General features: G+C 38.1%; 2 protein-coding genes and 1 non-coding gene across 5 annotated transcripts; 1 reads left to right on the forward strand and 2 right to left on the reverse strand.

The window, feature by feature from the left end:
• Positions 1-4,222: 4,222 nt before the first annotated feature.
• Positions 4,223-6,093, reverse strand: LOC110868956 (transcription factor DIVARICATA). 2 transcript variants are annotated; one of them, XM_022118239.2, is made up of 3 exons: positions 5,919-6,093; positions 5,160-5,510; positions 4,223-4,705 (listed from the first exon to the last, which is right to left on the reverse strand). In XM_022118239.2, the coding sequence occupies exons 2-3, from the start codon at positions 5,495-5,497 to the stop codon at positions 4,411-4,413; spliced, it is 633 nt and encodes a 210-aa protein (XP_021973931.1). In that variant the 5' UTR covers positions 5,498-5,510; positions 5,919-6,093; the 3' UTR covers positions 4,223-4,410. The 2 variants fall into 2 exon arrangements, with proteins under 2 accessions (XP_021973931.1, XP_021973930.1); XM_022118238.2 differs by lacking the exon at positions 5,919-6,093 and having other exon boundaries at positions 5,160-5,560.
• Positions 6,094-7,783: 1,690 nt separating this feature from the next.
• Positions 7,784-7,856, forward strand: TRNAR-CCU. The gene has a single exon. It is a non-coding gene; the product is annotated as a tRNA-Arg (tRNA).
• Positions 7,857-8,872: 1,016 nt separating this feature from the next.
• On the reverse strand, positions 8,873-12,998 carry LOC110868957 (sedoheptulose-1,7-bisphosphatase, chloroplastic). Of its 2 annotated transcripts, none has more exons than XM_022118240.2 (8): positions 12,657-12,998; positions 11,488-11,607; positions 11,191-11,376; positions 10,631-10,712; positions 10,268-10,489; positions 9,530-9,630; positions 9,362-9,433; positions 8,873-9,264 (listed from the first exon to the last, which is right to left on the reverse strand). In XM_022118240.2, the coding sequence occupies exons 1-8, from the start codon at positions 12,771-12,773 to the stop codon at positions 8,986-8,988; spliced, it is 1,179 nt and encodes a 392-aa protein (XP_021973932.1). In that variant the 5' UTR covers positions 12,774-12,998; the 3' UTR covers positions 8,873-8,985. The 2 variants fall into 2 exon arrangements, with proteins under 2 accessions (XP_021973932.1, XP_035831271.1); XM_035975378.1 differs by having other exon boundaries at positions 12,641-12,988.
• Positions 12,999-24,403: the final 11,405 nt, after the last annotated feature.

Below are 24,403 nucleotides of genomic sequence, written 5' to 3' on the forward strand. Positions count from 1 at the left end.
AACAAACATTATTGGTTATTTGGCCTAAAGGCTTGATAGGTATGTCTGCGATACCTTCGATGGAGGATTCAGACTGCTGAAGCTTTGAACGTTCATCGTTGCTGAGAGGGTTAAAGCATTTCTCAAACATGATTTTGGTGGTTGCACCGGTGTCAATGTAAGCCTTTTGTGTCTTGATGGTTTCTATGTTGGATTCCATCACCAGAGGGTTTGAAAGCAACTCTCCTTATGTTGATGTTCCCATGCCTTGAAATGATGGCGTTTGTGGGAAGCTTTGTTTTCAAGGTCGACCATGTCTACTATTATTTTTTTTTTCAACCATCTTGTCCTTGACCCCTTTAACCAAGTGAGCCAGTTTGGACTCGACAGTTTCTTCGATCCTTTGTTGGAAGAAATCATTGGTATGGTGACCTTTCTATTCGTGAAACTTACCATATTGGTTTGATTTTTCCGATCTTTTGTTTTTTGGCAAGGGCTGAGGAAGGTGGAAGCTGTGTTTTACCTCTTCGGTTGCCAAGATCTCTTGCGGAGTCTTGGTTAAGGCTGTATAGTTTATGGTTTTTTCTCGGCTTGGAGGGTTCCGGCCTTCTGGAATCCGAACCTTTGAACCGTTTGTCATAAGAGCCATACTGGAAGCTCTAGTTAAGAGTTCTCTCTTTTTTTTTCTTTGATGTCTACAGCTTATTCTCCTCGAATGTGGGCATTAGCCTTTTCGAGTGTTTCTTCAAGGGTTTTGGGCATGCATTTATTGAAGTCTCTTGCGAGATATTTGGAATTTATAGCATTCATGAACCCTGTAACCCTAATCTTTTCATTAGCGTAAGTTAAACCTTCCTTCATGTACCTGTCGGTGAAGTCTCTGAGACTTTCATCATCTCGTTATTTGGTCTGGAAGATTACCGTGGCGTCATTGACATGCCTCTATTGTTATAGGGAACTTTTGCTAAGATCATCAAAGGTCTGAACACTTCGTCCAGGAAGGTCATTGAACCATATGCGTGAAAACCCTTCAAGGGTTTGCATGAACATGAGACAACATTCGGAGTTGGTTCATTTTTCAATTCTTGCAGTCCCGACGAAGATTTGGAGGTAGTCTTTAGTACCATGATGGCATCTTTATCTGGGTTTGAAACTCGTAATCAACGATTTGTTGGGAGAATCAAGACAAGTTTGTTGGGCTTGTAAGGTTTTGAGAGGTCTTCTACTACCCTTGAAGCTGGGTTACCGTTTGAGGTACCCTGGTGAGTGGTTGGCACTTGGTTGATGAAGTTAAAGCTAAAGCCTTGAAGGCTTTCTGTGTCATCATCCAGCTTTCACGTGCTGCAAAGGAAATTGTGCCATCATTTGTGTCATCAGCTAGGGCATAAGGTTAAATCTTTAAAGACTTTCTGATGGTACCAATAAAAGATGTCATCATCTGTGTCATAAGGTTAAAGCCTTAAAGGCTTACTGTATAAGGCATTCCCATGGATGTGTTCATGATCATACCACGAGCCGAAGGCAGGGTGGCCATGGATTGTTTTCATGAAGTAACAATGGGAGGGGGAACACTTGAAGTTGGTGGCTTACCATAATTGATCAAGAGTGGTTTTATGCCCCATAGGTGCACCGGTTGTAACGGGTTGGGAGGTAAATAAGGGAAAAGCGGTTGGACTTGGCCTCCCCGAAAGCTAAAGGGCTTGAGTGTTTGGTCTGTCACACTAGGACCAGCTTCAAGGTAAGATGTGGCTGAACGTGAGCTGCTAAAAGGAAGAGATGGATGGCCATGTGATAATGAGGGTTCAGACCCCTCATAATTTAGTCTTATTCTCACCATTTTTCCCTTTCTAAGCTCACATGCTAGTTGAGAAGAAATCTCAGTTGTAAGAAATTTCTAGCTACTGACTCGGGTGTTAGATCTATGCGTTCCGGTGTATGCATTACATCGATTTGAGTAGGTGCAACCCCTGACCAAGATGGGTTTGTGTTTGAAAAGAAGTGAACTTCAGGAACATATCCCGGTGGAGTACATCCGGGAGTAGAAAGAGGTGTAGATAGGATAGGTGAGATCCTACCCGAATTTGGTGTTAAATCGGTGTTGTTAGGCACTTGATTTACCTGACCGAGAGACTCGCTTTCAGACATGATGTAAAGAGAAAATGGAGCTACACAACTGGTCTTTAAGATAAAGTAAGCGGCGTAGCCCCACGGTGGGCGCCAACTTGTTGATGCAACAAATACAAGACCAAGGCCTGTAGCGATATCTCCGGGGTAAAAGGGTTCAAGGTTTCGATTAGCCTAACGCAGGTCATAGGGTCCCCCCACGTTTGTAGCACGTGGAGGCGGATCACTTTGTTATTATTCACTTTGAATTCTGGATTGAAGGGTTCAACCCAGAATGTCTATGTTAAGTGAGATAATATTGTAGTGAGCCGAGAATAGAACAAGCATGGAGCAAGTTCTAGAGAGGAGAAGTAAGATCAGAGATCAAGGGTGATCTAAGTTGATCTAGAATGGCTGGAATGAATGGCAAGAGGCTGTTATTTATAGGGAAAAAATCTTCTATAAGATGAAGCCTTTGACCAGTGATCGTTGGCTACAATGAGGGACTTGCCCATTTGGGGGTTGAAGGGTTTAGACCTGCGGACAAAAGGGTGTTCTTTGTGCACATGTTTTGTCTATGCAGAAATGGTTCACATGTTAAGTGTTGATGTGACCGGACACTGTGCTTGTCCTTTTTACTGTTCACCTGAGTTCGCGTGTATTGAACCTCTCAACCTTTTAACCTTTTAAGCTGTTATGTATATTAGTCATTTTATTGAGATTTGGGCTACCCCGTCATCAGTGACCAAACACGAGAAATCATGTCTTGAAACCAGCACGTGTTTATCCCATTTGCTTTTGATACTTTTGGTTTTCTAGCGCCAGAGGCTGTGAACCTACATAGTCGAGTTCAAAGGGTCATGTATAGTTGCGAAGCTCATAGAATATGGACGAAAACAAGTATGTTTGTGCGACTTTTGGATCCAAATTTTATCCTAGCGTAATTATGGCTTTGACGGGTTTTCGCTATATTATGTACCCATTTCTTTTATAGAAACACATTCAAACACTCATTTGTTTTCAATTATTGGCAAATTTATTTTTTTTCTCAAACAACTTTTGTGTTGCCACTCTCGCTTAGTTCTAATTAGTGTTTACTTAGAAACAGTCAGACTGTCAATCAAAATGTGAACCACTCACACAACTGGTCAAGTTGAGTGCTTTTGAACCGTCTTCATCTGGGTCGGTTGGTTACCGGTCGAATTGGCGAACTGGGCCAGTGATTCAGCCAGATTGTGAGTGTATATATATTTATTATGCTTCTAAAAACTAAAAACTCATTTACTAATTTATATACTACTTAAGTCTCCGTGTGTATATATATATATTACATATTTGCATGCAGGGGCGGACCTAGGTTATGCACAAGGTGGGTGGGTGCATCCCTTGAAAAAAAAAATAGTGTATATTTTAGGCAAAAAATCCGACCGCACCCCTTGAAAATATGCTTGAGCCACTCATCCGCACCCCATCAAATAATTATTGGACCGCCACTGTTTACATGCTCTAAATTTTATTAGCATTGTAGATTCACGTAAAAAAAGTAGTTTCATACTTTATTTTGAATAAAATTATTAAAAGAATATGTCCTGTTCGATTATGAAAACATTGTTTTTTATTAAAATATTATTAATCACCTTTTTACCAAGACAGATCTATACCAAACAATGGTGATTCACATATTGCATTTGATTCCATTGAGCACTATCTAATGTCGCCCATTGAAAAGTCCAACTCCTTATTATGTATTTTTTCAAAATTTAGACATAATTCTATGTGGGCCATCCCCACATATTCTCAAAATGGAATTAAACGGTGGAACTAAGTGCTCTATCATGCAAATTATTTCAAGTGAGGGCCTTTGTCACACCCCAATACAACTTCTTTTCTTTTTTCATAAAACAATAAATAACTAATAATATAGAAACTTTTATCATATGTATGTTGACTCATAATTGAGTTGCTATAGTTATATACTATATATATGGTGGTGATATGATTTGGAAAAAAAATTGGTTTAAGTGTAGAGTGAGTAGTCGATGACATGGCGATCGACCCGAATAAACTATGCTGACTCAGTTTATCTATGTATCATATCACATGTCAATCTATTGTTTTTCTCATGATTGTTGATCACAAGTAACAGTACAAAACCTGTGTTCATGTTCGTATTCTGGCTCATAAATAAAACCTAAACAAACCACTTAGATTTGTCTTTTAAGTGCACAATACATGAGTACAAATCATTTAGACATTGATTTCAAGTGACAACTACAACACAAGTCACAACATAGGTTGAGTCACAAACATAGGTTGTCACATTGTCACCTAACCTTGAACTTGGTACCTAATTGTAGGTTGGAAATACAGGCCAGAATTGTACGCTCGTATATTGATCATCTCGTCGTTTGGTGTGTTGACTAACGGTAAAGATTTGTCCAAGTGGACGGTGGTGATGTCGTGGATGCTCGGTCTCCTCTTTTCTTTCCCTTCGGAATGTTGCCTTGCGTAGTACTTTTGTGCATGACTTGCCACTTGTGTTGGCGTTTTGGTCACCACAAAGTTGCGAGAAATGTTTCGCCAATCTCCTTTGCCATGAACTTGTAGACCCATCAAGAATCGCCTACAATACATCAATTACAAGTTATGTTAACATTGTTAATGATAGAATTCGAAGCAATTTTGATAAATGATATTTTCATAGAGAGAGATTGCAACCCGGTAATTATGAAAGTAAATATACAGGGGTGGGTTATCATACAATAGCCCCTTAACGTGCGACGGTACACAAGTAAATTACACATGTTCATTTTTAAATTACGCACCGTTACAAAATTCAAATCCCTAATGACGCATGGTTTAACTCAAATTACACATAAGTTAATTGGTTTAACTGTTTAAGCCTAATTACGCACGTTATTTTGTGGTCGCGTACCGTCACACGTTAAGAGCTTTTTGTATTTTAAACTTTCACTTAAATATATAAATATAATAATGCGATTATATCCAAATATATACACTTAATAATTCAACTGTCTATCATCATAAACTAAGTTAACTAGAAGATAGAAGTTCACCTGTGTTCATCTTCGGTCCAAGGTACACCTTTTCGCCTTTCGTGGTCAAATGATCTTGACCTGTAAAGCCTATTTGCAAACGATTTGAACCCGTGATCTTGAAGATATTCGGATTTAACGGTCAAGTAGCCCGGATCTTCAACCAAACCGGCCTCTATATTATTGATATCGGCTTTTAACGCCTCATATTGTTCTCTAACTTCATACTCAGATTTCCCTGGAACAAAAGCCGCAACGTTTGACCATCTATCAGGAGTTTCTGTATCGAATATCGCTAGAGCGCTTTCAAACCACTTGTTCTGTTCTTTCGTCCATTTTGATCGCTTGTTCGCCTGCATAGTTTGACTCGAGCTGAAAGCATGCAAAGATGGAGATAAAGTTTCCATAACTACTTCCAAATGTTGTTTCAATACAGAAAAGATATTCAAATACACAAAAAAAAAGTTGAGAATCATTTAACAAGAATCATTTAACAAGAATCAGATCATTAGAATACCCTTTTTATAGATTTAGTAGAACATATTCAAGATTCTTGAAAATGACCCATCAATTCAAGAATCAAGAAGACCTTGAAAAAGATTGAATAGTTATGAAACAAAGTGTCAAATCATAGAATTCCAACACAGAATTTGATAATAATTAAATACCCATATGAAGAACATAATTAAAAAGTAAAATCCATAACAAATCTTGCTAAAAATCATATTATTCTAAAGATTTTCTTGTGTTTTGAAGAGATATTAAAGCATAGAGCTTTACCTCTTGTAGAAGAATCTTGATTGGTTTTTATGTGAATCTTGACTGATTTTGATGAATCCAAGAGTGATTAAACAAGGTGTCTAGAAAGTTGTCAATGGCAGTGTGATTCTGTGCTATTTATATACAAAAGTGTTGGGTAGTTTGTTTGATTTTGAACTATTTAATTTGTCTACTCATATAAGGTTTTATTCTATTATATCAAACACCTTTTATAATTGCACTATAAAGTTAAAAAGATTTGCAAAACAATGACCTCTTTCCCTTTTCATTTTTTGCATTATTATTGCTCCTACCAAAGCCTTTTTAGAGGAGAAAGAAAATTCTAAAACTTCTTTTGTAAACATAATGACAAATATTATATAATACTACGCGTTTTCCCATGCATTTATGATTGAAGCATATTTATACGTTCTGTTTTAGCACCCGTAATATTGTCATGTCATAAGATGTTACTTTTTTTAAATAAAAAACAAAATTGTGAGACAGTTATCTTCCTTATAAACCCACAACAATGTTGCATCGTTGGCACAAACGCCAGCTAACGTTTTTGGAACATGTATAGCGAGTGTATGGAAAAGAATCGAATTGGAATATAAACATTGTCCATGATGTCATTATCAAACGTTAATATTGTTTTAACGTGTAAAACAAAAGGTTATTTAGTGAATTTTATTTGTAAACGTAATGACAAATATTAAATAATACTACACATTTTCCTGTGTATTTATGATTGAAACATATTTATACGTTCTGTTTTAGTACTCGTTATATTGTCACGTCACAACATGGTACTTTTTCTAAATAAAAAACAAACTTGTGACACATTTATCTTCCTTATAGACCCGCAACAATGTTGCATCGTTGACACAAACACCAGTTGACGTTTTTGGAATATGCATTACTAGTGCTCCTAGCATAATAAACATACGATATCTTTAGAAAACCAGAAGCATGGAAAAGAATCGAATTGGAATATAAACATGGTCCATGGTGTCATAATCAAATGTTAACATTGTTTTAACGTATAAAACAAAAGGGTATTTAGCGAACTTTATTTGTAAACATAATGACAAATATTAAATAATACTACACGTTTTTCCATGCATTTATGATTGAAATTTATACGTTCTGTTTTAGTACCCGTTATATTGTCAAGTCATAACACGTTACTTTTTCTAAATAAAAAACAAACTTGTGAGACAGCTATCTTCCTTATAAACCCGCAACAATGTTGCATTGTTGGCACAAACACCACCTGACGTTCTTGGAACATGCATAACGAGTGCTCATAGTATAACAATGATACGATACCTTTAGAAAACGAAATGCATGGAAAAGAATCAAATTCGAATATAAATATGGTCTAACATGGTGTCATTATCAAACGTTAACATTGTTTTAAACGTATAAAACAAAAGGGTATTTAGTGTACCGACAACTTAATGACGAGAGCCGCTTCTTTGGAAGGTCGAAAGGCCAAGCGAGATAACGATTGGACTTTAAAGTACTATTCCAATAGTATGTGAGTGGGTACGAAAAATCAAACGAGGGGCCAAAGTAATCGAACCCATGAGCAATTATTTGAGGCAAATTAGTGAAAGGCAAAAAAGAAAAAGAAAGAGGTCAAGTGGAAATAGCAACGGGTCTTAAAGGTGCATTTACACTTCTTTTTATTACAATGAATCATTTTAGACATGAATCATATTTATATATACGTATGATTAGTACGTCACTTATTCCCGTTATGTCGGAGGTTTTGTCCCCACATGGAATAATATTAAAGGTCTTTCAAAGATATTTATTTTAAAGTAGTAAACTTATTAAATATTGTTTAATATTATAGTTTAGGTACATATGAACAAGTTGCGCCTGTAGCTCAGTGGATAGAGCGTCTGTTTCCTAAGCAGAAAGTCGAAGGTTCGACCCCTTCCTGGCGCGTTTTTTATTTGTTTTTTTTTGTAACTCTTATTTCGGGTGATTTACATAAAAATTAATCTTTTGGACTGTGATATCTAACTCGTTACATTTACAACCCGTTAAACTAAATACGTCGTTTTTATTATGACTGATTTAACACATTTACAGCTTGATTACTAACGGTTTAGCATAAGGTAACAATAGTTATATTTAAATTATGTTCCAACAAAATAGATTCATAGAATGTAAGAACATGTAGTAAATTTATGTTGTTTTGACTAACCCATTTAGACATTTAGTAACACGTGACCCGTTGAATTAAACACGCGTTTAACCCTACACACCATTTACTACGACCTGTTTAACACATTTACAAACCGTTTTAGCATAAGGTAACAATAGTTATTTATAAATTATGTTCCAACAAAATAGATGCTTGACCCGTTGAATTAAACACGTCGTTTAACCCGTTAAATTATACACACTGTTTATTCTGACCCATTTAACACATTTTACAACTTGATTACAAACCGTTTAGCATAATGTAACAGTAGTTATATTTAAGTTATGTTCCAATAAAAATGGATGCATAGCATGTAGTGAATTTATGTTGTTTTAGATTCACTTAGACCATGTGTAGTGGTTAAGAAAAATAATGCCCCCACTATGGGGCATTATCCGACACGTGGCAGTCCAGTCAGCATGAGGCGTTATTGCAAAAGTGGCGTAGTGGGAATAATGCCCAAATAATGCCCCTTCCAATCATTAAAAAAAAAAACAAACTAATTGCTCATTGGCTAGTCAAACCCACTTCTTCTCCCATTGGCCACATGCAAGAATCAATTGGAGCTATTCAGCGTTTTTTTAATAACGCCAGAATCAAATTTTTGAATTTAAAAAAAAAAAAACGCCTAGTGTAATGGGGGGGGGGGGGGGCGTTTTGGGGCGTTTTTTTTTCAATTTTTTTTTAAAAATACCGCCCCACTACGGGTGGTCTTTAACTCAGATTTCATTTCAAACATGATAATAGAGGAATATGCTTGAATAGTTTCATTTTCTTCAAAAAAACATTCTGCCAATACACTCCTTAGGACATCATCTAATTTACATATATGTTTACAAAACAAAGATGATCTCAGGAAGCCCGGTTTTACGCTGAAGCTCCAACAGGCACACCCTTGAGTCTAGATGACCCATATAGCGTCTCTTCAAACCGAATGATCTCATTTTTGGACCCGTATGCTACTTGAGTCCGATCATCAAGATTCACAATAACCTTATCTAACACAGACTGTGTCCCATCACTGCTATAACCTCCAGCATTCTCGATCAATAGTCCCAAAGGAGCCACCTCGAAAAGAAGCCTTAGCTTCGCTTTCGTCGTTGGTGATATCACATTTGTGAATATCCCCTTTTCTTTCACAATTATCTGCAAAAAAAAAAAAAAAAAAAAAAAAAAAAAAAAAAAATTAGAACGGTCCAAATGAGCGAAACATGTAACATGTTTACATAAACGAAGAGATCACCTGGTTAACGTCTGGCACCATTCCTCCGGTGTATCGCAAAGTGTACTTTTCTTTTACGTAGTAGTTGATCAGCTGTACCGGGTCATTAAAATTTATATAAAAATATATATTAAAAATAGAGTTTAATATCAAGATTTGTTGATGAATGAAGCAGGAAAGTTTAAATACCTTGTCGTAATCCGGGTTATCGAAAGTGGCTCTTAAATTTCCAGGAGAAAACATCTTCCCTTCTGATATTTCTGTTGTTTCTTTCACATGTTGCCATTTGCCTGACAAGAAAAATAAAAATTTAGTGACGCGATATGTAGTATTGGACTTAATCGTTTTGTTCACATAACCAAATGGGTCAGGGGTATAAGTGTCTTTTTAGTTACACTAACTTAAGTAATCGATGAAAATGTCTTAAGTAAGCGATGAAAATGTCTTAAGTAATCAATGAAAATGTCTTAACAAGCCGAACGTTTAGAGTTGTTTGCCCCGACCCTTGGGTTCCAATTTATTCATATGGATTTTTTCTTATTTTTTTAATCGGAATTTCAATTTATTTCACTAAAAAAACTTGCCAGGTTACATCAAAACAGAAGGCAGACGGGCAACAAGCTGCGCCGCCACCCCTTTCTGAATTGCAAGCCCCCTAGGGATGAACAATTGCTGTGGATGACCCGTTGGACCCTAGTCAAGAAGTGGATGGCTTCTGGTGCTAAGGAGCCAAAGGTATCAAAAGCAAAAGGGACAAAGACATGTTGGTTCTCTGCGCAAGCTTTAGCGTGCTTATCCACAAGTTGATTTGATTCGGTTTTATTGTACAAACGTGTGAATTTTCGGTGTAATAAAATTTAGTTATTTGATTTTTGTTTAGTCAATTTCAATTTATAAAATTTTGTTAGATGTGGGAAGAATTTTTACCTTCATCAAGAAGAAGAAATTCATGGGTTCCAGGGAAACCCTTGATAGCAATAACATAAGTGGTTCGAGGTCCGTAAATTCCCATGGCTGCAGCCACTTGGTCTCTTCCAGTCACCCCGGTTAGTTTATCTCCGGGCCATACGCCAAAAATGGTACCAACGGTGAAGTTTGTGTCAACAATGCTAGACCCATCAAGAGGATCAAATGCCACACTGAATCCGCCTGCCACATAATATAACGCGCACTGAAGGTTTTAAACATAGATTTACATATGTGACGCCAAAAAACATACCATGAAACGTGTCGTTCAATAACATGATCATGTTCATGACTATATGACATGATAAGTGTGGTGATTGATACCTTCAACCGGACCGCCCATGTCTTGGAGCTCCGGAACTTCTTCAGAGCAAGCATATTTGCAAAAGTGTGAGTGACTCAATGCCTAGAAAATAGTTATTTAAAAAAGGTTACAATGTGCATTTGATTTAAATATAATAATAATAAGGGTGTACCTATTTGCACACCCAATTGCCTATTGGCACATCAAAAAGGTGTTTTTTGTCCTATATGCACACTCTGCAATGTCGAGCTGTGGCCAAAGCGCTGCGTTTTGGTCCGGTCAACCAGACAAAGACTGACGGGTGTCTGACGGGTCTGTTGACCGGACCAAAACGCCGAGCTTTGGCCGCGTTTTGGTCCTGTAAACCAGACTGGTCCGGTCAATAAACCCGTCAGACACCTGTCAGTCTTTGTCTGGTTGACCGGACCAAAACGCCGCGCTTTGGCCACAGCTCGACACTGCAGGGTATGCACATAGGACAAAAAACACCTTTTTGGGTTGGGTATCTACACACTTGGTGTGTAGATAGTTTGAGCCTAATAATAATAGTTACTGAAGTAAATGCAAGTTTGAAACTAACATCAAACAAAAGCTTATCAGCCAACATGTCAACTGCAAGCTGCTCATCACCAAATGAGTTGACACACGCGGTGCCACCACAAGATGCGGTCCTCACTTTGAACGCGATGGTCCTAATCGCTTCACTCATGCTTATCAACAGTCTGATCAGACCCTTGTCTGGGGTGGCCTTTGATAGGAAATCTTCCTACAAGCATTTTACAACTCCAATATGTTATATTGTTATATAAGAATTATTGTGAGTTATTATTATCACTAATATATCTAAATTGTTGAGTTGTTTCCATGCTAAACTCACCAGACTTTCGCCGATTTCGCATTTGGTTATGAGTGAGGAATTTTGTGCCTTTGAAACCTTGAGGGATGATCTTGGAATTACTCGCAAGGCCTCTCCGAAAAACGAGCTTGATTTTAAACTCTGGAAAGTACGGTTACGAAATTAGATGGGTTATCCAATTCATGCATAGACAAAAAAAACGTCAGCTATAAATAGGGTGACAATTTCTGACACGACATGAAACACGACACAAATTATCACGTGTTTGGATTGACCTGTTTAGTCAGTACTCACTCAGTAGGACCGCCGACCCTTTTAACCATTTAGTACAACCCACTGGCCCGTTTAACAAGTTTTCAACTCGTTACAACCCCTAAACCTTTGGACCCAGATTCCTTCATCTAGAGCTTTGATTTCGAATTTCAAGAATTTTCCTCAATTAGCATCTTTAAATTATTCCATTTTCAATGTAAAAATGCATAGATCCTCGACCACATTATAATTTACGCGTTTATTTGATTCATAGGATGTCACTTTAAATTCCAAGATTCGGCGAATATTTTAGATATTCTCTGTCAAAGAGAACTTGATATATTGCTTTGTATATTTAGTAACATTTCATTTTTCTCTTACGAGGGTCCGCTGATCCTCTGGCACAAGAATTTGTTGGAATTTACATACTCTTAATTTACAACATTTGTGTGCATAGAGGTGTGAACTTCATGTTTTGGGGGTTTTTAAAAAAAATTATTTTTCACTTTAAACCCAAAGCTATTTGTTTTTTACTTATAACACCAAAACTTTCATCTTTTGCAATTTAACCTCACAACTTTTGTACTTTCAACTTTGGTCCACTATACTTTTCATAAGCAAATATTTCGTTTTATATTCCATTCTCAATTTTGCGAGTTAACACGGGCGCAACGTCTAGTTCAACGTTTTTACGTCGTCTATTTTTTTTCCCGTGTGATAGGTTAGTCGCAACGCGCGGGTCCTTGATCAACCTAGTTATTTTTTTCTGTATTTTACGTTTCGGTCTAAGTTATTCACATTAATACGCTACAAGTTCAGTGTTGGTGGCCCGCCGCAACACGGGGGTGCTTAATACTGTACTTCACAATATGTATATTTTTGGGTAATATTATTAAGTAGACAAAAACAATGAAAGTGAAGCATACATACATACATACCCTGCTGGTGAATGAAGAAGAAGTGGAGCGTGTAGAAGCATATGAGGAAGTAGTATGTTGTGAAGCAACACTTGGCAAGATTGTCCCACGTGCAAAGCACGCCACTCCTGTCTCCATTTGTTTTAAGCTTCAGACAGAGGTGATTAAGTTGCAGCAGTAGGTGTTTTGTTACTTTGGAAGAATGAGTTCTTCTTCAACAGATAAGCAAGCAGGCTACTAAGCCGTGACACGTGGCAATGGATATATAGATATATGGTTATGATGGACAAGTATGGGGGTGAGGTTTGTTACTCATCTTTTTAACAATTATGTGGCTCTCTTTGTCTCTCATCTCCATGGGATGTCTCTGTTCTAGCTTCTACAATATAATGGTTTAATTATTAGATAAATCCACATTTGGGTATTTTATTATATTATATTGATATTGATATTAACCAAACAAAATCGGTACCGGTAGCGACATTCATTATAGGGTTTTCAGTTTTGGTACTAGTTGACTTTGGTATATTTAGGTACCGTACCGCTATGATTGATACGGTATTCAGTTCATATTATTTCTCATTTTCAGTATCAGTTCAGTACAATACTTGATAGTAATCTCATCCCTACCATATTGCTTTCAACCCAATATCTATAATTTGGGAAAAAGTTTAAGTTTCACTTGATATAATAACCCAACGCATTCCACAAAGTGAGGATTAAATTTGGAGACTAACTTTAAGAAATACCAGAGTGGTGGTTTATTGACAAAATCAAAAGCTTTTAAATACATAGGTTTGCCATTCAAAAGAAAAAATAAACCACCACTCAAAAAAAAAGATATTAAAATAATTACTTGCCATTCAAAAAAAATAAATTAAAAAAAAAAAAAAGAAAGTTACTTTGTAAGATAGAGAAAAAATAATTAAAAAGACTTAAAAGATATTAATTAAATAAAGATACATATGGGTAATGAAATATGGAAGGTTTTAAATACAAATAAAATTTAGACATAAATATAGTTATTTTGTTAAATTATATAGAATATAGATGATGAGGTATTATTGTGAATGCTTAAACATCCACAAAGACGACACATCAAATTTTAAAACATGCATAAAAACACTCATTTTCTCTCTAATGATACATCCTTTCATAAACATTCTCACGCTTTTTTACATCTATTTTTCAAAACCAAATGATTTATATAATAAACTTTTTATAAAATTTTGTATTTTTAAAATAACAGGATACATTAATTTAAAAGTTATGCAGTCATTATGATCGAAGTTTTGAAAAGCTGTATTTTAAAAGGGTGGAATTCGCGATTTTGAAAGGGTGGAAACCTAAAGTTTGGCAATGGTATTTGATCTAGGGATGATAACGGGTCGGGTATGGCTAATCTTAGTCCCATATCTGGTTGTAAAATCTTGTCCCATACATGGCTTATTACCCGTCAGGTATTGGACATCCTTGCAGGCGTCGGGTATAGGCAGTGTTGTAAAAATCGCGACTAGGCGACGATTAGTCGGCGATTAATCGCTAGTCGTCCAGCTACTGAGTAATTTTTCTTAAATCGGTCCATTAACCGACTAGGTCCGACTAGGCACGACTAGGTCCGACTAGGCCAGCCAAAAGTCGACGATTCCAGCAAAAAACCTGTATATTCCGGCCTAAACCTCTAAATTCCGGTCAGTTTCCAACCAAATCATTTGAATTCCAACAATAAATAATGTATACTTAAATAAATGAGTTGAGTAAGATTTAAAACCTAGCCACTTAAAATATTTACCTATAAAAATGTATATATTTATACATAAAACTGAAAATTACATATAAAAAACCCGATCCGATTAATCCCGATTAATCCCGAGTAATCCCGAGTAGTCGCTAGTCCCCACTTCACCGGCCGACTAGCGACTAGCGAGTTCTCCAACCTTGGGTATAGGTATTAGTGTTTTAAAATATACCCCTTGATATTTTTCATGTATCTATATTTGCCATAAAAGTTAAATGAGCTTAGTGTTTTATTAGTTCGGATTTGGATATCAGATAATTCAGATCGGATTTTCGGATACAAATATTTTTGAACAGTCCTACACCTCTCTTATGACAACACCTAGCTCCTACAAAACACCCTACATTATATTAAATGGATGAGATTATTTTTACTACATTAGTTCATTCAACTCATGGATAAACAAATGTAACGAGGAACTTGAATTGGTAACCCCTACGCGTTCAAAGCATTGAGCTCTAGATTAATGCGTCCAAAAATACAACTATCACTTCGTACAAGTAGTAGGTCGTGACAAGGCAGTATGCCGACCTGACACATAATATCCACTAGTATAAGGATGGAGGAGGCGTCATGCACATAATATCCACTGGTATAAGGGTGGAGGGACGTCATGTTGGTAAGAGGTTTAGGGTACTTATCCTAAGCGGGTACGCCGCCGCCGCCCCCTAGGGTACTCTGGGCGGGTTGGGTTTGAGGGTAGTGAGCTCGCTGAATGGAAGGGGAAAGAGGTAGGATCCACTCTTATAGGTGTGTCTGATTGGTGGGTAGGGTAAACGAGTGGGGTCCTTAGTTTTATGGTACACCGTCGCCAATGTTTTTGTGGGTTTAGGGTAGTTGTGGGTAAAAATGAGGTGACAGTGCGGGATTGGTGGGTGTTAGTGTACATAAAGGTGACAACCCATCCACCCTAAATTAACAATTTTTAGACCAAATGCCACGCCAGAAGGAGAGTGCAACGATGTCCTACTATGAAAACTCCTGGAGCTGCAATGGGAAAAGAGTTAGCAAGTCCATACTCTCATTCTCAATATTTTTTCAAGGCCAATACTTACCCTCATGTTAAAGTTAAAGTTACATATAAGAAAAATTCAAGGAGTATTTGTTATTAGTAATAATACAACTTACGTTATTCTTTCAAGTCAATTTTCATTCGCTTATCCTTCTCCGACATCCCTACTTCACTTGCAGCACTCCTTCGAAACAACTTAAAAGATGAAGGTGCAAAATGGATCCAATTGAGGGGTGATTACTAAACTTAAAATAATAAAATTTTCAATATTGGTATACAAACCTCCTCAGTTAAAAACTTAGAATAATAAAATTTTCATTATTGGTATACAAACCTCAATTAAATAGAAATGAAAGCTTAATTTAAAAAAAAAAGCACGAAAATTTGATATTCTCTAATAAGTTTAGAAAAATAAATAAATTTATGCACTAAACTTTTCACAAAGTTTATAAACTTAGGTAATATACTTTAGAGTTAACTTTCGTTTTACTCATTATGGTTTGGTCTTTTAACGGTTTTGTCCTAATCTTTTAAAAAATGTCATTTTCCTTTTTCCTCCCTGATGTTACTAACTTTTCACCAATTTGCTCCCGCCCCAAACAGCATCCATTTTAGTTGTTAAATTTTAGTCGCATGCCCCTCACATGAGGGGCATTCAGTCTTTTTCCTTCCAAGATATTTTATACCCTTCATTTTAAAACCTGAACTTGTTATAACCTGCCATCTTGTTGAAGCTTCAAAAGAAATCCATGGCCACCACCACCACAACCATCCGCAGCCACCACCACCCGCCGCCATCATCGCCATCACCACCATCAGCGACCACCCCGCCCAATACACACTCTCTCACTCGTCTCTCTCTCTGCCTTCTCTATCACCACTGATGTCTGTCGTCATGCAAAAACCGAAATAAACTAGTAGCTAGAGTAAGTCGGATATCGAACCAAGGGAGGATTGTGGAAAATGTTATTATGCTAAGTATTGATTAACTATTACTGAATTGAAAAATCGGTTTGTTTGATTATGTGAAAGAACTAAATTAGCGAACAAAAATTGTGATTTAAATCAATAAGAGAAAAGATGGTTCCTCCAGATTTCAGGTTTTGCAATTAACTTCAACTATGTGTTTAATCGTAACCTACATAGACATAGGTGTTAAACTCGATTAATTAATTGTGATAACCAACGACTAAGTACTCCGGTCAATACATAACGGGAGGTTATCGAATGATTATTAATTACAATGTACAAACCCTAACCCCATGTCAAATATATCCCAATTACTAGAACTCTCGGGAACTGAATGCTTAGAAATTAAGGTTTAAATAAATGTAACTGTTTACAACCAATAAATCAAATCAATGGTGAAAAGCATCGAATGCTTAGATCACCAAATTAAAACGATTGTATCAAACACATAGTATCAATCAACTTACAAAAACCCTCCATCCGGAGGAAACCACAAAAGTTTAGCCGCTCATCTCGCACAAAAGATCTTCAAAAGCTTGAATTGATGAGTAGTTCATGGTTGTTTCGATGATTGTAATGAGAATCTTGATGAATTTGGATGAAAGAAGCCTTGAATCTTCAGTCTTGGAGTGCCTTGATCGACCTTTGAATGATAGATTCGGTAAGATGTGAAGATATGAGGATGATTGATTGAACTTGAATGCCAAAAAGTTGCCTCCTTGCTTCCCTAGTTGATCCTTTATTAAAGAACAATGAGAAACTAGGGTTTTTATCTTATAAAAACCCACCAAAATCATCAAATTTGCGCCCCCTATTGCCCCAGCGTCACCCACGGTTTAGAACCGTGGGCCACAGTTTACATCAGAGCTAGCACAATTACCTCCACTGTGGGTGAAGGTCTGACCCGTGGGTCACAGTATAAACTCACTGTTGTTTTTTTTATCCTTGCAGCCCCATATCGTGACCCACGGTTTGTGTACCGTGGGTGAAAGCGCAAAACATCAGCTCCCCATGAATACCTACATAGAACTTTCAGCATATGTCACTTTTGGTCCCTAGACTTCAAGTTTTCATTTCTCTCACATATAACCATCATATATCTTTCATTTAATGACCCGGGGACCCCTCAAACTTCAATATCTCTTATTTCTTCAATATTTCAACTATAATTAACTTCCAATTAATTACCAAACGGCCCCTATACTTTGTAGAATCTTGTTTCTTGCAAATTTAGGCACAAAGCAACTTCCAATTAAGTACCGAATGGTCCCTGAACTTTGTTCTTTCATACTCCTTTCACTCGTGGGCCTTCATATCACCCGAACAAACTTCAATATTTATCCTCGAGCTGCAATATCCCATCCAGTGCTTGCAACTCCATCTTTATCCATTATAAACACACCGAATTACGTGCTTAACCTGCAAATCACCAAATTCTCGTAGTTACTTCATTCTAAGCAAGTAAACACATCAAATATACATAAAACATCATATTTAGACACTCTAAAGCTCGGGTTTCACCCTCTCCATCACATTCCCACACTTGCCTTTGTTTGTCCCCAAGTAAACCAGCTAGACTAATCACCGTAGCAACAACACCTCTAAACCCCTTAACCGGTTAAACCTATTCAGTCCTAAGTCATACCCATCCCATAGACTGACACAATCGAGATTAACAGTTTGACAAGCAAACGATGCAATTTCAAAAAACTCAAGACTTGTCTATCTAAAACTGACATGTTTGCAATTAGACTCATGCTACACACCCCTTACAATGTACTCTCTTCTCGGGCTAATATCTGAATTAGCGTGTAATGTGCTAGTATATAAAACACTCAAAAAGCAAACATGAAATCCTGTAATCATAGGCTTGTATGACAATCACACCTCCACTGTATCATCTAACTTGGCACATATCAAAAGGACTTTCGGGTTTTGGGCTTAGGGTAAAAGTAGGAAATTATTTTTGGGTTCTTTTTCTCTTCTAGTTGGCTCACAAACAATAACCAAACCGTGATACTTTATTCAAACACAACTTATACTATTGGGTTGGTTTCTACCCAAGAACATAGACGATATTCACAATACTTCTATTTTTGTTCTTTTCTTTCACATATTTTTCCATTTTTCTCTTTTTTTTTTCCTTTTCTTTTCGTAACAGTAACATCACGGTCGGCTTTTCACAATAGACAATGGGCGAACAAACGAAAGGTAGTTAGGCTCAACAGGGCTACTAAGGGAAATTGGTGAATAACACGAAAGAAACACAAACACAAAAGGGTGTAACAGGGGATCCTAATGCCTTTATCATACATGTGCACATGTCAAACCCACAGTCTCAGCGTGCATCAAATCACACAAGTTCTAACACAGAATGACACGTAGCCTGCACTCAACAAATGAATTCATCATATAATGTATCCTATCCGTCTACAGGCTCAAGATCTCACCAAGAAAAGGTAAAAAGGTTACGACATGTAGCATATGCAATTAAAACATGTTACCCCTAGATAGACATCTCTTTTCAACTCATTTCCTATAAAAACACTTGTCAAACCTACCCTCATGAAACTTAAAAGGACAACCATGACAAGGGACTAATCTAGTCTACTACCGGTAAGAGCCTATTAGTGATTGAAACTTTAGGTTTTCGTATCCAATTAGCTTGTTTAAGGCGTTGAAAAATTTTAAAATTTTGAGAAAAATTTTCAATTTTTACCAAATTTCATCGATTTCAATCACATATCAATCTCTTCAAGCTTTATCCACAAATCCCTTCCCGGGCTCCCACATCCCCACACTTGGGATACATTGTCCCCAATGTATGGTGCTTTTAAAAAATATAAACCCGAGAATACCAACCAAACAAACCAATAAGCGGCTAACTCTTAACAAAATTTAAATCAAAACACATTCCCCAAATGAAACAAAGTTTCACACCACCAAATACACGAAAACACACCGAAAATAAAGCGAGTAAATTGTTCAAATAAAGTATAAGAAAGAGCACATGGACCTGAACAAGTCAGAAAGTGCATCATTGATATGACGGACCCGGTGGCCCACCATAAAAACCGCCCAAATGCTCATAGAATAAGCTCATATCAAATATGTCTGCTAGACCCCCTCCTTGCTGCTCCTGCTGTTGTGCAGATGACGACTGAGGCTCTTGATATTGTTGTTGCGCAGGATACTCATACGGTGGTGGCCAATACGGGTATGAACTCTGAAAGTGTGGCTCCGAATACTGTCGCGGGAGCCACATTGAACCGTGTACTTGAGGCATCGGATGTCGAGGCATACCTGGCTCATACGGAGGTAGCTGACTATAATCCACATACGATGGATTTTCAACAATAGGGAGCCCGACATAATAATCCAGATGTCTTCGGGTTTGATTCTTGTCATAAGCTTGCAAATTTAGCTCCATCTAAGCATCCATATGCCTTACCTGATCAGATCGACGCATGTAGAACCCTAATTTCCAAATTTGGGGGTTTTTCTTCTAACGTGAATCTAAAGCTACCTAAGTGCTTTTCCAAGCCTCCTAAGACAGAAAGGTATGATTTTCGCCCTACATTCCTTGTAATCGATGAAATCAAAGTATGGTGAGTTGTTTTGCTTTGCTTTTGATTCTTGCATGATTAGTCATACTATGTTTGATTAAGAGTGTTAGGAGACATACATTGATGAACATTGTTCTTGAATTGCTGAACTAAAAAGGGCAGGGGTATACACATGTTTTTAGATGAACATATGACCATTGATGATGATGTAAGACTTGTTTAAAAGCCGTTAATGATAACAATTCTGAAATTCTTTATGAAGGTAGTGAATCGGACCTTATAGGTGATGATTTCACAAATTAATAAGTATGGTCATGATGTAGAACAAGTGTGGGGATGTTCACGGGAACATACACTTGTTCTTGATTGCGCTTTAAGCCGAAGTAAACTGATTAAGTGTTGTGTTGTTTGGCTAATTGTGCGCAGATGGGTCGAAAAAGAGATGCAGGAAAACAGAAAGCGGTGGAACCTGCCGCACCGGCTAGAGAGAGGAAAAGGAGAGGCACTAGAATCGAAATTAGGGATGCTGAAATGGAGGAAGTGCAAGCAGCGGTCATAGAACCGCAATACGGTCTTGGAGATATTCCGTTTACGGTTCAATGGAAGGAAGGACCACTTAGCAAGATGCCCGCCGCCTATCAACCGGAGTTATATTATGAAAAAATGGGCGCGAAACCGACGAGTAAGGCTAATTTGGCTCTCGAGAAAGTGGTGCACAAGCCCGATTTCAAAGCTTTGGGTTTCCACAAGATGTTAGAAGATCTTGGGTAGGGAGTTGCGATGGAATTTCAGGGTAACAAGAAAGGGGATATTTATTTGAAAAGTGTTTTAGAATGGATGAGCACATTGACAAAGGATGACGGGCCAACCCCGCCGAAGACCACTATGCTAACCGGCATGGTGAATGGGAAGCCGGCTACGATGTCATTTGCAACCCTGAGACAGTTGGCCCCGTTTGATTCAAAGGCAGATAAGTTTTACAATTATGTCAAGGAAAATGATTTGTTTTTGCATCAGAAAAATTTGGCCAGCGAAAGTGTAATGCACCGAGAATTGTTTATGTTGGAGAAGGGAGAAGTTACAATGAGGCGAGACCATCTTAAACCGTTGGTACGATTGTTGTTTAGTTTTGTGACAACGAATGTGACTCCGAGGACAGGTGATAAATCGATACCAAGGTTATGGGAAATACCGGTTTTATATGTTATCCTGACTGGGGAAATCAAGTTCTCTTTTCGGCATTTGGTATTGATGAATGTATGGAGATGCCGAAATCAAAAAGGAAAGAAATTGACACCTCATGTGCGCTTGATCAGTGCATTTTTGGAAAAACAGCAAGCTTTGCTTCCAAAAGAGAAACCGTACAATAGGCCGCATGTGGTTTTCCGACTTAGGGAAGTTTGCTTGCATGAGAACCATCGATACAAGCAAACAAAAGTGTGGCATAAAGTTGAATTCAGTGATAAAGCAAAGTTGAAGATTTTACAGTGGGGTAAGGAGAAGCCGAGTCAGGGCGAAATGGATGACTTAGACTCCAGCGATGAGGAGTTGATAAGAAAAAAAAAGGACAGCTGTAGAACTTGGTGGCGAGGGGTCGAGTGTTTGAGCAGAAGAAATGGTACAGTATGAGCCGAGACATTCGGGTTATTCATGGGGAGTGCTTGACGACGAGATGCAGGCGAGAATAGATAGTAGTCGGCCACCGGAGTATGCTGATTGGGAAATGTGGCACAAGTCTATCTATGATCAAGGGACAAGGCAGGATATCAACAGAGAACGACAGCATGATGAGTTGATGGCGTTCTCTGTTGTTGTTCTCTGTTGACATCCTGCCTCGTCCCTTGATCATAGATAGACTTCTGCCACATTTCCCAACCAGCATACTCCGGTGGCCGACTACTATCTACTCTCGCCTGCATCTCGTCGTCAAACACTCCCCATGAATAAACCGAATGTCTTGGCTCATACTGTACCATTTCTTCTGCTCGAACACTCGACCTCTCGCCACCAAGTTCTCCAGCTGCCCTCTTTTTTCTTATCAACTCCTCATCGCTGGAGTCTAAGTCATCCATTTCGCCCTGACTCAGCTTCTCCTTACCCCACTGTAAAATCTTCAACTTTGCTTTATCACTGAATTCAACTTTGTGCCACACTTTTGTTTGCTTGTATAGATGGTTCTCATGCAAGCAAACTTCCCTAAGTCGGTAAACCACATGTGGCCTATTGTACGGTTTCTCTTTTGGAAGCAAAGCTTGTTGTTTTTCCAAAAACCCACTGATCAAGCGCACATGAGGTGTCAATTTCTTTCCTTTTTGGTTTCGGCATCTCCATACATTCATCAATACCAAATGCCGAAAAGAGAACTTGATTTCCCCAGTTAGGATAGCATATAAAACCGGTATTTCCCATAACATCAGTATCGATTTATCACCTGTCCTCGGACTCACATTTGTTGTCACAAAACTAAACAACAACTGTACCAACGGTTTAAGATGGTCTCGCCTCATTATAACTTCTCCCTTCTCCAACATAAACAATTCTCGGTGCATTACACTTTCGCTAGCCAAATTTTTCTGATGCAAAAACAAATCATTTTCCTTGACATAATTGTAAAACTTATCTGCCTTTGAATCAAACGGGGCCAACTGTCTCAGGGTTGCAAATGACATCGTAGCCGGCTTCCCATTCACCATGCCGGTTAGCGTAGTGGTCTTTGGCGGGGTTGGCGCGTCATCCTTTGTCAATGTGCTCATCCATTCTAAAACACTATTCAAATAAATATCCCCTTTCTTGTTACCCTGAAATTCCATCACAGCTCCCCACCCAAGATCTTCTAACATCTTGTGGAAACCCAAAGCTTTGAAATCGGGCTTGTGCACCACTTTCTCGAGAGCCAAATTAGCCTTAATCGTCGGTTCCGCGCCCAATTTTTCATAATATAACTCCGGTTGATAGGCGGCGGGCATCTTGCTAAGTGGTCCTTCCTTCCATTGAACCGTAAACGGAATATCTCCAAGACCGTATTGCGGTTCTATGACCGCTGCTTGCACTTCCTCCATTTCAGCATCCCTAATTTCGATTCTAGTGCCTCTCCTTTTCCTGTCTCTAGCCGGTGCGGCAGGTTCCACCGCTTTCTGTTTTCCTGCATCTCTTTTTCGACCCATCTGCGCACAATTAGCCAAACAACACAACACTTAATCAGTTTACTTCGGCTTAAATCGCAATCAAGAACAAGTGTATGTTCCCGTGAACATCCCCACACTTGTTCTACATCATCATGACCATACTTATTAATTCGTGAAATCATCACCTATAAGGTCCGATTCACTACCTTCATAAAGAATTTCAGAATTGTTATCATTAACGGCTTTTAAACAAGTCTTACATCATCATCAATGGTCATATGTTCATCTAAAAACATGTGTATACACTTACCCTTTTTAGTTCAGCAATTCGAGAACAATGTTCATCAATGTATGTCTCCTAACACTCTTAATCAAACATAGTATGACTAATCATGCAAGAATCAAAAGCAAAACAACTCACCATACTTTGATTTCATCTATTATAAGGAATGTAGGGCGAAAATCATACCTTTCTGTCTTAGGAGGCTTGGAAAAGCACTTACGTAGCTTTAGATTCACGTTAGAAGAAAAACCCCCAAATTTGGAAATTAGGGTTCTTCGTGCTCGATCTAATTCGTGAGATCCTGTGTGTTTTCGGAGGAAACCAAGGTTGTAGATGTGTTCCTCTTGAAAAAATACTCAAGTTAGAGCCTTGAATCACTTGATTTGATGGAGAAACGAGCAAGTTATGAATGAGAATGGTTATGGAGTTCTTGAAGAATTTGTGAAGAAGAAGAACAGTATCACGTGATTTTGTGGTTTTTTTTTTTTTTTTTTGAACGGCAAATTTGGATACTGACAGACCACTGGAGTATCATCATGCTACCAGCAGAACCACCCGATCATATCCATCTCCACTAGGCAATAATGCCTATACACCAATTCATGAGGAAACCCAATAAATCTGGGAAAACCCCCTTTGTGGGAATCGAACCCATGACCTAATGGTCATAAGCCTTATCCCACCACCAAGATACCACTAGGCTATAATGCCATGGGTACGTGATTTTGTGGTATATCAGAGGTTTAGATCTGAATTAAAGTTTTGTTTGGTGTTTCAAGATGGATCGGGTCCCTCAAATAGTGTTATTTGTGTTTCCGGTTTCGAGTTTTACCCGACCCGCCCTCAGTACCGCTAATGTTGACGTCGTTTCGTGACCCATGGTTCCGAACCGTGGGTCACGGTATATACCTGCTGCGCACCACAGGGATTTTGAACTGTGGGTCACGGTGTACGACGGGGGTCACAGTTTGAACCTTAAAGCAGTGCCTCTTATTCAACCATGGCCTAAGGTGTG

Source organism: Helianthus annuus, chromosome 7 (assembly GCF_002127325.2).
Source record: "Helianthus annuus cultivar XRQ/B chromosome 7, HanXRQr2.0-SUNRISE, whole genome shotgun sequence".
In the NCBI taxonomy this organism is placed as follows: domain Eukaryota; kingdom Viridiplantae; phylum Streptophyta; class Magnoliopsida; order Asterales; family Asteraceae; genus Helianthus; species Helianthus annuus.